The following is a 14,776-nucleotide window of genomic DNA, read 5'->3' as shown; positions in this document are numbered from 1 at the left end:
TGAAAATCGTCATTACATTGTACTGAAACATATTCAATCTTAATATCTGCAAGTAATTTTTATAGATGATTTAAAGTACTTATTCTTTAGGGAAAAATATATGTCTTAATAACAGATAGGATAAAAAATTGACAAAGATCTCCATGTAACATCCAAGAATGTCAGAATGATGCTGTCCTTTCTAACACTTGATTCTAAGAAAATGTTAAATCTATTCTTCATAACTTACCAGTTGGACCTTTATATTTCCATTGACCACATTCTGTTAAACCTGAAATATATATAATAAGTGTCTTGAGGGGACTCTTTTAAATAGTTTGGACAACTTGAATGTTATATTGGTATTATTAATTTTAATGTACCATATCAATATAATTGTAGCGAAGCATTATATATGTTTGTAAATATTATTAGATATTTCAATGATATGAGAAATATGAGTTGAGCAATGGAAATATCAATTAAAAAAATGGAAACATAAAATGAAACAAAGTGAAACTCATATTTCTTGAAACATGAAATATAATTCAGACTTGAAAAATAAAATTAATTATGCATAACAACTTTATTACACAGTTTTTCACTCCCATTTTGAACTTACAAAGTCTAAAGTGTATACTTCAACAAAGGTATTGTTGTAACTCTCCCAAATGTAAAATTTATCATTTAAAAGTGACTTCAGTAGACTTTGACAAGGTTAAATGTAGTGTAGAATTTGATTCTTTTATTGTTTAATATAATATTTATCAGATTAAGACTTTAGTATTAAAAATTGTATCATATTATGATAATATCTTGATGTCTTTAAGTTGACAGGAAATATGAGGCAGATATATTAGTGATGTTTATTGAAATGAAAATAAATAGTAAATGTAGTTTATGATGATCATATAAAACTTTAAAAATAAATAAATGAATGAAAACCATTTTTCAGAAGGGATTTCGGAAATATTCCTCCAAAATATTGAATAATTCAGAAATGGTGCTTTCACACTAAAACACTTTTAAACATGCACATCAAAAATATATTTTGAATAAATTAGAAAAAAAAAAATGAAATTTCAAAATCAGAGTGGCCAGGGAATTAGAGTAAATGGAATGGCTGGCAGATAAAGTCTGAACCTCTCTCTCAATTTAGAAATATTCAGGTACATGCTCTTCCGTTTTAGTTTTAATAGATTCATTCACATAGCCTTAAGTGCAAACTTGGTATAAATAGCTTGTAGAAGAGGTTAAACAAAGGACAATTACTTTACAATAATAGAAACATGCAATGAAAACAGCAATTATATCTTGTACTGGCTGTTGTGTAAAAAAAACATCAAAGGACCAAATAAAAGTGTTTTCACATGTACAAAATATAGCCTGAAGGTAGAATATAAGCTATAAATTGATATTTCAATGTTGATTCTAAAATTAGAAGAGATCAATGGTATTGTTTAATTGATCAGGGTGTAGAGAAAACTATTATAGATACTTAAACAGGTATTATTAACCATTGCTGTAAGATTGTACAAAGTCTTAAATTGTCTATTATAAATATATTAATATGTCACTACAACAAATCTAATGACCTTTCCTTTTTATTCCAGTCAGAGATTCAGGGGATCCTTTCCCCTATGTGCCCACATGATATTAAATGATGTTCAAGTTTAAATAGTGATATTTAGTTAGAATTTCCTTTAGGATATATTTTAATTAAAGTGGTAGACATTAATAAATTATGTCAATTTATATTGAAATGACTCACAAAATTATATGATATTTACAGTACATTGAGTACTTTCAATAACTTTTATGAGAAATTGCCTCCCGAAAGATTTGTTTTATGTTCAAAATATGTAAATTAGATACAAGGTAGGTGAAACTCCTTCAAAGATGACCTTGTTGACAGGTTATTTCATTGTTTTTTATAAGATGATAGATCAGAACTAGATATTTTTAAATTGCCAACATGCACACTTTTTTCTTATTTTGAAAGAAATCATAAAATGATGAAGTGATCATAAAGTCAAGGGACACCATCCATGAAGGACAAGTTTTATCAAGTCAAGGTGTTCCATTGCTTCAATTAGTAGATTCTGTTGATGTATTGCAGAAGGGACACCATCCATGAAGGACAAGTTTTATCAAGTCAAGGTGTTCCACTGCTTCAATTAGAAGATTCTGTTGATGTATTGGAGAAGGGACACCATCCATAAAGGACAAGTTTTATCAAGTCAAGGTGTTCCACTGCTTCAATTAGAAGATTCTGTTGATGTATTGGAGAAGGGACACCATCCATAAAGGACAAGTTTTATCAAGTCAAGGTGTTCCATTGCTTCAATTAGTAGATTCTGTTGATGTATTGGAGAAGGGACACCATCCATGAAGGACAAGTTTTATCAAGTCAAGGTGTTCCATTGCTTCAATTAAAAGATTCTGTTGATGTATTGGAGAAGGGACACCATCCATGAAGGACAAGTTTTATCAAGTCAAGGTGTTCCATTGCTTCAATTAGTAGATTCTGTTGATGTATTGGAGAAGGGACACCATCCATAAAGGACAAGTTTTATCAAGTCAAGGTGTTCCATTGCTTCAATTAGTAGATCCTGTTGATGTATTGGAGAAGGGACACCATCCATGAAGGACAAGTTTTATCAAGTCAAGGTGTTATATTGCTACAATTAGAAGATTCTGTTGATGTATTGGAGAAGGGACACCATCCATGAAGGACAAGTTTTATCAAGTCAAGGTGTTCCATTGCTTCAATTAGTAGATTCTGTTGATGTATTGGAGAAGGGACACCATCCATGAAGGACAAGTTTTATCAAGTCAAGGTGTTCCACTGCTTCAATTAGAAGATTCTGTTGATGTATTGGAGAAGGGACACCATCCATAAAGGACAAGTTTTATCAAGTCAAGGTGTTCCATTGCTTCAATTAGTAGATTCTGTTGATGTATTGGGGAAGGGACACCATCCATGAAGGACAAGTTTTATCAAGTCAATGTGTTCCATTGCTTCAATTAGTAGATTCTGTTGATGTATTGGAGAAGGGACACCATCCATGAAGGACAAGTTTTATCAAGTCAAGGTGTTCCATTGCTTCAATTAGTAGATTCTGTTGATGTATTGGAGAAGGGACACCATCCATGAAGGACAAGTTTTATCAAGTCAAGGTGTTCCATTGCTTCAATTAGAAGATTGTGTTGATGTATTGCAGAAGGGACCCTATTCATGAAGGACAAGTTTTATCAAGTCAAGGTGTTCCATTGCTTCAATTAGAGGATTCTGTCGATGTAATGGAGAAGGGACACCATCCATGAAGGACAAGTTTTATCAAGTCAAGGTGTTCCATTGCTTCAATTAGTAGATTCTGTTGATGTATTGCAGAAGGGACACCATCCATGAAGGACAAGTTTTATCAAGTCAAGTTCTGTTAATGTATTGCAGAAGGGACACCATCCATGAAGGACAAGTTTTATGAAGTCAAGGTGTTCCATTGCTTCAATTAGTAGATTCTGTTAATGTATTACAGAAGGGACACCATCCATGAAGGACAAGTTTTATCAAGTCAAGGTGTTCCATTGCTTCAATTAATAGATTCTGTTGATGTATTGCAGAAGGGACACCATCCATGAAGGACAATTGTTTTTTTTTTTATCTTTACACAACTTTTTAAATATATAGTAATTAGAATTTGTCAATTTGTTGTTGATTGTCTTTGCTTACTCATGTTTTTGGTACTGTATTTTTACTGGACAATTTTTTTATCAATGTATTTTGTACATGTACACATATATGTCAAATAGAGGTCTTCAGCAGTCTTCATTACTTTTATTATTTAAAGATAAGTCTATTATTGTGAAGGATTGGCAGGAGACCATGACAGCAACTGGTAATATACAATGATACAGGGGCACTGTTGTATACTTACATTATGAGTCACATGTAATCTATCATAATATATCACCTAGGATGTCAGTTGACATGTCAAAAAGATGTCAGTTGACAACATGGAATTTTAACCTATCTATATGCTATGTTCATGTTTTTTTTATTAAGATGTATCGTATTTAGAATTTTGAATATTAGATTTTGTTCGAGATAAAATAAATAAACAAAGCACCAGTATTATAGTTCCAAACCAAAATTATGTTAGAAAAGCATGCTTTATTTTGATGAAAAACTATTATTTGTCAATAAGGAATGAAATAATGTTTGAAAGAGAAAAAAAAAGATTCAATCTTAACTACGGAGAATTAGGCTTGCTAAGAATACATCAAGATACCAATTTCTAAAACTCTTTTTTTAGAATAATGTGATCTGACATTATTTTAAAGATTAAGTACCATTGTAAATGAAGTAAAATCATATATCATCAAATTCAGTCAGCTTATCTTCCTGTATACAATTTTTCTTCATGATTTAACAGTTGACACTTTCTAAGGATGGACATTGTTTGTTTCCTTCACTGAACAAACTAGAAGAGAGAGAAGGCTGTGGTGGCCCAATAAAGAATGTATAATGATACAGGACAGAAGGGTTGATGGTAACATGCATTTAAAATACTATGGGCAGATGAGCGTATTTTTTTGTCTGATCATGATGATTAAAATTGCGATCAATTTTTCACACCTGATCCTGAAGGGGCCCACATAATAATAACTTATGTCAATCAGCAGAATATTTTTATATGATTGGGACAAAATGGTTTAAAAGTATCAATTATCCGATAAAATACACTGAACAAACGCAGACGAGCAAATTTGCTAGCAAATGGAATAACTTGTGCAAATACTTTTATGATGACAGTCATACAGTCGTAGACATGAGCTGATTTTGAAATTTGCTGCAATCGGCAATAAAATATGCTTGTCTGCTCACAGCATTAAGTGAGACAATATGCTATCTTACGCCACAGAGAAATAATCCAATTTAATGACCCTGCCAGCCTGTTTCTTTAAACATTACCAATAGAGAATTGTTTATTCTCTGCACACTTTTTTTTCCTTAAGGGCCCTTACTATTTGATGGTAATATTTATAGGGACTATTCTTATATAAAATAAACACAAGTTCATTACACTCATGTTTTCACTCTCTCTTAGATAGGTCATTCTTTATTTATTCATTCATTTGTTAAGAAAACATTCTTTAATACCAGTTTTATCAAAGACTGTGAAAAAAAAATGTCTTTAACAAACTCTGAAGCATAATTAATTATGAGAAACTATCATAAAACAGGGACCTATCACAAAAGTTATTATTATTCATCATTTATATTATTTTGAAGTATGCATATGGTTTTATAGATTCATTTGTAGAATATTTAGCCAATTTGGTCATTTATGGCCTGCAAAAACATGTGACTTATGAATTATGTATATTTATGATATGGTTCCCTACATTGGAATGAATAACAATATCTTAGAAGAATATTTCAAAATTTTCAGTCCTACAAATAGAATGAAATTTTACAACATAATAAAAGAGTTGTTAACAGTGTTTTTATTTGACTGGTCTGTGTATTTCTAGTCAAGAAAAAAACAAGTTGTAAATTTCAAAGTAAATATTGAACTTCAGTCAAATTAGGTGAAGCTTTTTTCAGTTCACTAAAAAAATAAGCCAATATAGAGACATGTTGAAACTTGTTATTAGAATTGACTATGAAAACAAATGAAATAAAGTATTAAAGAAATGTTAGTAGTTTAGCCTTGGTATAGTTTGCTAATTCATTCAGATGAAATGATGAGGATAGGTTCTGATATCAGTCAGTTTCCTCCATGATTCCAACCAACCCACCCAAATCTAAGACAGATCATTGCCACAAAGTTTGGACAAGGAAGAGCAGGTAGAAAAAATCCTTGTGAAATACTAATTTGCAGAAATAAGGGGCAAAACTTTCGATAGTGCTATCAGGGAAATTTTAGCCAGGACAGTAGCACTGATTTGACCTTAATATTTACCAATTGGCACCACAAATCTGAATTTCAGCACCCTAGTTGGTGAGACTGAATCGTGGGGAAAATAATACTGAGAGGTTGTTAAATTACCGAAAAAATCACCTTGAATGTTCTTTTTGTGCAAAGAACAACACCTTAACCTATATATTGACATTAATAGTGTTAAATTTATGATATCACCTTCAGATATAACTTAAAGGTCTTATTTAATTCATATTTTAACCTCTAATAAAACTGTCACAGTTCTTTTCTTGAAAGGGAATATGAAGATAACTGAGATATTCTGGCAAATGCAGTAAGTGTACAAGAAAATAAACTCAAGTTAAAATTATATCTGAACGATGTAAAGTCAAGATTAAGACAAAGATTAAAATTTTGTTATTCAAATCTAAAAGGTATAGGATTATGATATCTGTTTTAAGATATATCAGGCTTGGAATATAAATGAGGAGATTATTATATATTTCTATAATAATCTTATTCAATATTATTCATAACCTTATACCCCTTTTTCCATATATTCATTATCAGAGGTTATTTATTCAATACTCAACTAGTTTCATAGTAATTTTTTATCTGGGGGTATTTGACATTTTTCGAATGATTACATGCTTAAGAGAAATCAAGTTCTGTTACCCATTAAATTATAAATGCAAGTGCTAAAAAACCACAACCAACAAAACATAGATACATTACAACACAACCACATATACAAACAAACATTTAAAGACGAACAAAACTGATTTTAGCATTAAACATGGCTAATATGTTCAGTTTCAAGTCTGAATTTATTGTTTTAAGATTAGTGTTGTAAATGAATAAGACCTTGCTTGATACACCTGTTATACCAGATTTTTCCTAATTTGAATACTGCTAATAATGACAACCAAAACTCTTTCACTTGCTGCTTTTTGATATTTGACTATGAATTGTAAGTAACTTTACACAAAAACAAAATATATTGAACAGGTACTTGAAAGTATAACTTAGCATAATTATGTCTTGTCCTCTACAACTTTATAATTTTGACAAATCACCAATTGTTGATGTTACTGATAATAAATCTTGTTATATTATTAGGGTTTCCTGCAGAACAATGTGTTTACATCACATGGACTTTACTATACATACAAATCTCTTGCTTATTTGAATTTTATAGCATGTAAACCTAACTTTAATGAAGACAGAGAAAAATAGAGTATTTCACCATTATTTGGCAAACCAAATTGCATTATCCTGTTTTATTGAATTGGAGAGTACCTGTACATATATAATTTATAACGGTTATTTGTATAAACTAAAGGACAAATATTCTATATTTAAGGTTTGGGACACTCCTTTGATGTCTTCCAACCCAATTAGATAAAATTACAGAAAAAGAGAACAAACCCATTCAATTATTATATTATTTAAAAGTCAATAAAAAACCTGATCAAATCAAAACAAGTAATTAGAAACGGTTAAAAGTTTAATTTGTTCCCCAGTAATATGCCACTATATCAGTTCCTTAAACACAAATATCATAGCATATTAATATTTTAGTCAAAAGTTTAAATTTCAGGATACTCCAGGATACAGTATATGAATGTGTTTTTGAGTAGAATTTGAAAGTAAGTGTAGCATATTATGGACAAAATATTTAGCCCTAGTTTATCATCAGAATATATGAATAGTAAATAATGTTAGTGTTGACAAAAAAAAACAAATGGTCACTTGTCAGAATAATTGATTGTTTTTTTACTTGTTGTTTGGTAATTTTCCTGTAATTTTGAATTGATGCTAGATTTGGTGACTTCTCCGCTATGTTTTAGTTGATAAAAAATTTGCTGGTGCATAGAAATTGAGGAATTTTGGTATGTAGTTATCACAAAATATAAGTAAGAGATAGATAAACTAAGTCAATTTCATATTAGCATTATTGAAAAGATTGTTTGATTTTGAGTATTTCATGAACTTATATGATGTTCTGCTGTGTTAACAAAGTTACAAAGTTAATATCATGCACCAAAATGAGAGATTATTTAAGATGTCTGAATAGAAAAGTACTTTTTCAGATAAGCTTAAACATATTTAGCCATTGATTTCAACCAAGACAAATCACTGAATTTAAGAAATAAATTGATTTGTAAGTCAAAGAACCTACCGTTCTGTTAATAGTATGTATCGAAATTATTTTTGAAAATAAAATGCCAGTATCAGAAGAATTATTCATTTAGAAAATGACATTGGATTCTAGTTTTGAATTGTTACACTAGAATGTACTATTATAATAAAGATATATATCTTACCTAATGTTAACAATATAAACGTGGTATATCCTAGAATACTAGATGTCATCTTGTCACATAACATGGCAGTCACTACCTGTACAACTACCAACTGACTAACAACACTTCTATCTCTACTACCTTTATCACAGATCAGGGGTCAGAGGTTATAGGTTAACTTTCACTTCCATTATACACTCTCTTCTTACCTGGGGTCAGAGGTGAAAGCTGACAGGTAATTATGAATAATTAGACTTGATTACTGTTCAATCATGTCATGATTGTTCTTTCAATCAATAGAAATAAATATCTTATTTTCATTCTTCAGTTCATTGTGAAAAAAATAAATTGGAACTGATTGAAAGGTTCTTCAACAAAATCTTACCTATGCTGATGAAAAAACCCCTAAATTTCAATCTTAGGACTTTGAATACTTAGTGGTGTATTTATGGTATTTCGACATTATGTTCATTTTGCAAAATTTTGAAATGTAGCCAATACTGCCATGATTGCTTTGACTAATAATTCAGAAGCAACAATTGTCTTTGACTTCAGTAGAGTTCAGAGGAGCATTCTTTACTGATCTTTATTGATAATTATGACTTTTTTGGCAATTTTACAGCACAACTCATTAATAGAAAAATGGTTAAGATTTTAAAAGAATGCTAGATAATAACCTAGCTTGAAAGCTCAAATGCCTAGATATATCCTTAACAGCCTTGTTTTAAAGCATCATACTAGACTAGGCACTTTTAAAATGTAGACAATAACATTACAATTATTTATGTAAATACAAAAAAATAGTTTAAAACGATAGACAATATAGTCTGGATTGTATCTTGATATACAATGGAATATTATTAATTACATGACAATCAATATTTTGATTACAATATGTTCTTTATTTTTCCTGTTTATATTTTTAACTACTATTTAAACAATAATAAAAATCAATCAAACTTTTTAATTAGTTTTTTATATTTTGAGGTAATTTCAAATGTATTTTAAGTATTGATTCAATCAAATAATGCTGGAGATACTTTTTAACATCAAATAAAACAAAATATTTGATCGAAATATGCTTTAACATTAGTACTAATGTTTTATGTCAATGTTTTTTGGAAAGAGGGTTAGTGTATAACCTGATTTAGGCAATTGTATTTTTTTTTATTTACCTTCCTGTTGATTGATCCTGTTCAGGTTTTATATCTACATTAAGTGTGGGCCTATTGCGTCCTTGCATCTAGAGATCTGTCAATTGGTGTTATTTTGCACATATAACTGTAACCTTTCAATCGATGTGTTTTGAACAACAGTCATTAAACAATTCTGTCTAAAGAGTGGTTTCCTATGACATATATAATGAAAATTTTTTTAGAACAGATAATACCAGTCTCTTTAAGATTTGAAGCTTCCATGTTATTATGTTAAAATTGGGATAAGTTTGATTTTTCTCAATTTTCTGTTTGAGTCATTTTCCATGATTTAAGTCTTAAAGTTTCTGAAGATATTTTTTTTACTTATATAAGAGTTATATATATATTGACTTATCAATATTGACTTGTTGTTAGGCACTAGTATGAAAAACTAAAAACTAAAACTTAAAAAAAAAATTATTTGTTGGCATAAACCTTCTCAGGATAAGAATTTTTATTTGATCTATTGAAAACTTGCATAGTTATCTCATTCATCTGAGTCTCAAAAAGACAGGTCAATGAACTATAATTTGAAGCAGTTGGAATGCTTTTTATGAATGATAGTACAATGTACTTAATGAAGTAACTTTAATCTGACTGGTACCCTTTAATAAGGGTTTAGTAATAAAAGGAGAAGATTGAACAGTCATTAGCTATTATACAATGTTAAATAACAGTAGAACAATAAGTAAAGAACAATAAAGACTATTATAAAAGTAAGGAGATAGAAGGTTATAATGATGTAATATAGACCATAGATTAAGTAACCAATAGGTAATTTTATTTCTTTACAATTACATGTACTGAATTCTTCTTTACTGACATTATGTCAAGTGTTGTAACAGTTTTAAAGTGACATTGTTAACTTACTTCCTATTTACAAACCATAACAGTCTTTTACAAGGTTTAAAGCAGATTTTCTGTGTTTCTTTGATACACCAACCTCGGAAATTTGCATATTCATCGCAATTTTGCACTCAAAATCACTGAACCTTGATAATATTTTTTACAACAAATTTGTGTTGCCTCATACCTTCCTATACATGATCATAAATTGTAATGAAATTTGAATGAAACATACCTACAATATGTCCAATAAGATTAGATCAGTGCAAAGTAAAAAGGATACAAAATATCCTATGATTTTATCTTCAATAAGATATATAGTATTTTATGTCTTAAAAGGAAGAATCTTTAAATTCTCTTCTAAGTTCGTTTGTTGTTTGTAATATTTTTAACTATAAACTTGATTTAAGACAGGTTTAAATGCTCTAGAAAATATAAGCAGCAAAGATTTAGAGGATGGTTTGTCAAATTACTTCAGTGATATGAATTAAAGACTGACTATCTTGATCTTTTTTTATTTGTCTCCATGTAATATTGGCCATAAGATCATTCATATTATTAACATTTATATGCTATATATTCCATTGTGTTGTTGCTAATACTATGGATCACTTTGGTAATTAATTTTGAAACACATGGAGACACCATATTCAATTTTTTAAACCATATCCAATATAAACAGTTGTCTGACAAATCACAAGATATCAACATAATGTTTTATATTGATAAAAAATTATGGCTTTCTTTTTGATACCTCAGTAATGTTGTGATATTTTGAAGTCATAATTTAGATACTTAGATTCAAGTAGCTTTGATAAATTTACAAGAACTCTACTACTGTCCTCAATTCCATGTTCTGTAAGATATTGTGAGAGTATTAAATGTGTGTGTGTCTCATTTAGAGCAGTTACCATATACGTATGCGTATTGGGATGAATAATTTGCGAAAAACAAAGGATGATATTAAAACCTGGTATATCTGGTAAGCATGTTCAAATTCATGCAATACTTGATAACAATTTCAGACAGCATGACATTCGTTATTCTTACTATAAAAGCCATACAAATTACTTGGACCGTGATCAAATTATATTTTGTTACCACCGTAGAACATCTCTATGTAGAATTAATTGCGTTAAAATAACACATCAATATACCCGATTTAGTTTATTAATTTCAAATAATTTATTTGCAAATATTTACAAGATACATTAAATTATAATCAGTTATTATAACTCCTGAAACGATCTTATAAACATAACAACATGGCAATGAAGGAAGACAAAATGGCAGATCCTCAACATCCATTTGCAGTATTTTCGAACGCAAAAACAAAAAACTGTGTATAGTGCATTATATTTGGAAATATACGGTAAACACATAAGACGACAGAGATAAAAGTCAGTTTATTTATTTTTGAGTACTTTCACCATGACAAAAGCCAAATAGTTTAACTTTAAGTATTTATTTAAAGCTGAACTATTCCATAAAATATTACCAGACATTCCACATGTCTGTGTGTCTAGGTGTCAACTTTTATATGTTATGTAGTAAATATCAAAATTAGCAACATGGAATCATTATCCCAGGAAAATTTTCTGTTTTGTATTCCATGATGATATATATTACCATACCAATAATAGCCATCTCATGTAAATATTTAAATGTGTTTGTTTTACAGATGAGAAAGAAACACATGAGGCATTTAGTCAACATTTTGAAGAACAATTAGATCTGTATAAAAAGATATCTATAGTAACATTGGCAGAATTGTCAGGGAAAGAAGCTGTTCTTAGTGATGCATTTCTTAGTCATGTCTTACAATACAACTCACCTCATCTGACTTTTATTACTTTTGACTTTCATGAATATTGGTAAGTAATCTGTAAACTCACATTACCTAATATTTTTGACCTTTATTATTATTTTTCATCAATATTAATAAGTAATTTCATCATAGTGTTTTATTTGAACTTCCAATAGTTTGATTTTTATTTGAACTGAAGAACTTTAAGCTTATATATTGGAGAAGGACCACTTGGACAATCTTGTCCACCAGCAGAATAAACAACCAGTTGATGTGTAATAATATATCATCATTAGATATGTGGATTTTCTGAGTCAGATGCCTAATTGACATCTAAGTAATACAATGACTATAAATTGTATTTTGTAGCCGTGGAATGAAATTTGAAAATGTCTCGTTATTAACAGAAGGTATAAAAGACATCATTAAAGATATGAGATATTGCTGGTTAGTATACATTTCTTATTTTCATATCTAAACCTTAAATAACTTTAATCCAATTTACTGATCAGACAATTATCCTAACTGCTGGTCAAAAGTTTCTATGATATTTCCTACAGAAGCAATTTGCATCACAGTCATACAATTTGGCAATTTAAATTGCATTATATATACCAGATGATAACCATTTTAATATTTATAATAATTTTGATTTTGAAGGGTTGATGATAAAGGGTTAATATGTGAGCAGCGTGGTGTATTTAGGGTTAATTGTATTGATTGTTTAGACAGAACAAATGTAGTTCAAACAGCAATAGCTAGAATAGTGATGGAAACACAGGTAGGCCTACTGTGATGGAAAAATAATTGTGCCAAAAAAGTTTTGAAAGTGACACTTTTTGGTGGTATTTTAAAGGTATTCCTTAGCATTAACTTGTGAAAGATCCACAATGTTTCCCATTTTGATAAAAAAAAAATATTGATATAACAATGTGTTTAATATCTAATCTGCCATGTGATAAAATATACATGTCTGATGATCATGTAACTAAATTATATAACTGTCTGCTAGAAACTAATAGTGATAGTTATAATCATTGATGCATGTATCATTTATATCATATTTATTTGTATTAATGTGATAATATAACATAATTATAGTTCCGAAAACTGGGTTTATTGCCACCAGAAGAGATTTTACCACCAAGCTGTAGAATAACCTACCAACAATTATGGGCTAATAATGGTGATGCTATCAGTAGGCAGTATGCTGGTACAGCAGCCTTGAAGGTATTTATTATTATGTCGCCTGATTCTTGCTTCCAATCTGAATGACAGGACACACACAAATTCCACACATATTGTATCATTAACAAGACCCAATCAGACAGGAAAGAAAAACGAAAAAGGTATTTGCTCACTACTGGGTTTAAACATGTTCTTTTTCAATTTATAAAACTATTCCAAGGGAGAGGACTCTCAGAATGTAACAATTGAATTTACTATTTTAAAGGGAGATTTTACCAGAACTGGTGAAAGAAAATTTGCTGGAATGATGAAAGATGGAATGAATTCAGCAAACCGGTAAGATATTTTCTATACTTGGAACCCAACCTTTTGGGGTTAATAATTGCAAACGGAAACTAAACATTATTGAACCTAAGTAGTGACAAATTACTATTTTTGATCATATGTGTACAGTACAATTCAGAGTTACATTCTGTACGATCTTCAAGCCAACCCTGATTTCAGTGAGTTTGTTGGCCTGGGATTGTTTTTATTAATTTTGAGGTTATATAATTGCAAAAACATGTGAACCACTTAGATACTGGTTTTGTCGATAGATGTTTTTTATCTGAGTATGTTTCATCTAAACTTTATATCTATATTTGTAGATATTACTTAAGATTCCGTGATGATTATCGTCAAGCAGCTATGGATATTATATTAGGCCAACCAGTCTCACAAGAAATATTAACCAGTAAAGTAGGAGAACTAGATGTTGTTGATGATACTAGTGAACTGATAGAGAAAGAAGAAAATGTGAAGATGTTAATAGAAGATTGTAAAAAGATGTTAATAGTGGAACCTGAACAATGTTTAGGAGGTTGGAGTCTGATTAATGCTGATCCTCAGTAAGTATTTTTATCAGACTGAGATCTGAAGAGTGCTGAATTGGAAATCAAGCTGCATGAAAGGTAGAAATCTCTATAACTAGAGAGAATTTTTTTTCGAACTTTATAGATTTACACTTACATTGCTTACTTCAGAAAATTCCATAATACTTAAAACTGGAAAAGTTTCAGATACTTGAATATAAGATTGATTTAGATTGATTTTGTCATTTGTTCAATATCTCTTTGATTTAAGTTTTAAAAAGGCTTATTTTAGAACATAGCAACAATTTGTGCTTTCAACATCTTACTGTCATTTGTAGCATTGTGTGTTAGATATTTTTTTAAATGACTTAATATGATATATTGGTAGAACTGGAGACCCTGATAGACAAGAAATGGATACTATTTTATTGTTAAGTCAAAGAGCTATTTATATTGCTTGGTAAGGATCTAAGTAATATAATTAATACATTATCAACAGATATAGATGTTTTCAATATCAATATGATTTGACTGAATCATTTACATCGCAAAAACATACACTCTCATTCCCTTGATATGCATCGCTTAGTGGAGGAAAATCCAAGACCTCTAGCTGAACAAGTAGAATTTCTGCTTCTCCTGGACTAATAGTTCTTGATGATTGGGAATTAAAAAT

At 29.7% G+C, this 14,776-nt stretch overlaps 1 protein-coding gene across 1 annotated transcript; it reads left to right on the top strand.

The window, feature by feature from the left end:
* Positions 1 to 12,749: 12,749 nt before the first annotated feature.
* On the top strand, positions 12,750 to 14,564 carry LOTGIDRAFT_130995 (hypothetical protein; the record flags this gene model as incomplete). The annotated part of the gene is made up of 5 exons (XM_009066018.1): positions 12,750 to 12,842; positions 13,163 to 13,291; positions 13,515 to 13,585; positions 13,897 to 14,136; positions 14,489 to 14,564. Coding segments are annotated over 5 exons (609 nt in total), but the record flags the coding sequence as incomplete, so codon positions are not given.
* Between the last annotated feature and the right edge of the window lie 212 nt (positions 14,565 to 14,776).

The sequence above is a fragment of the Lottia gigantea genome, assembly GCF_000327385.1.
Source record: "Lottia gigantea unplaced genomic scaffold LOTGIsca_72, whole genome shotgun sequence".
In the NCBI taxonomy this organism is placed as follows: Eukaryota; Metazoa; Mollusca; class Gastropoda; family Lottiidae; genus Lottia; species Lottia gigantea.
Note: the sequence above shows the minus strand (reverse complement) of the source record. Positions and strands in the feature narration are given on the sequence as shown.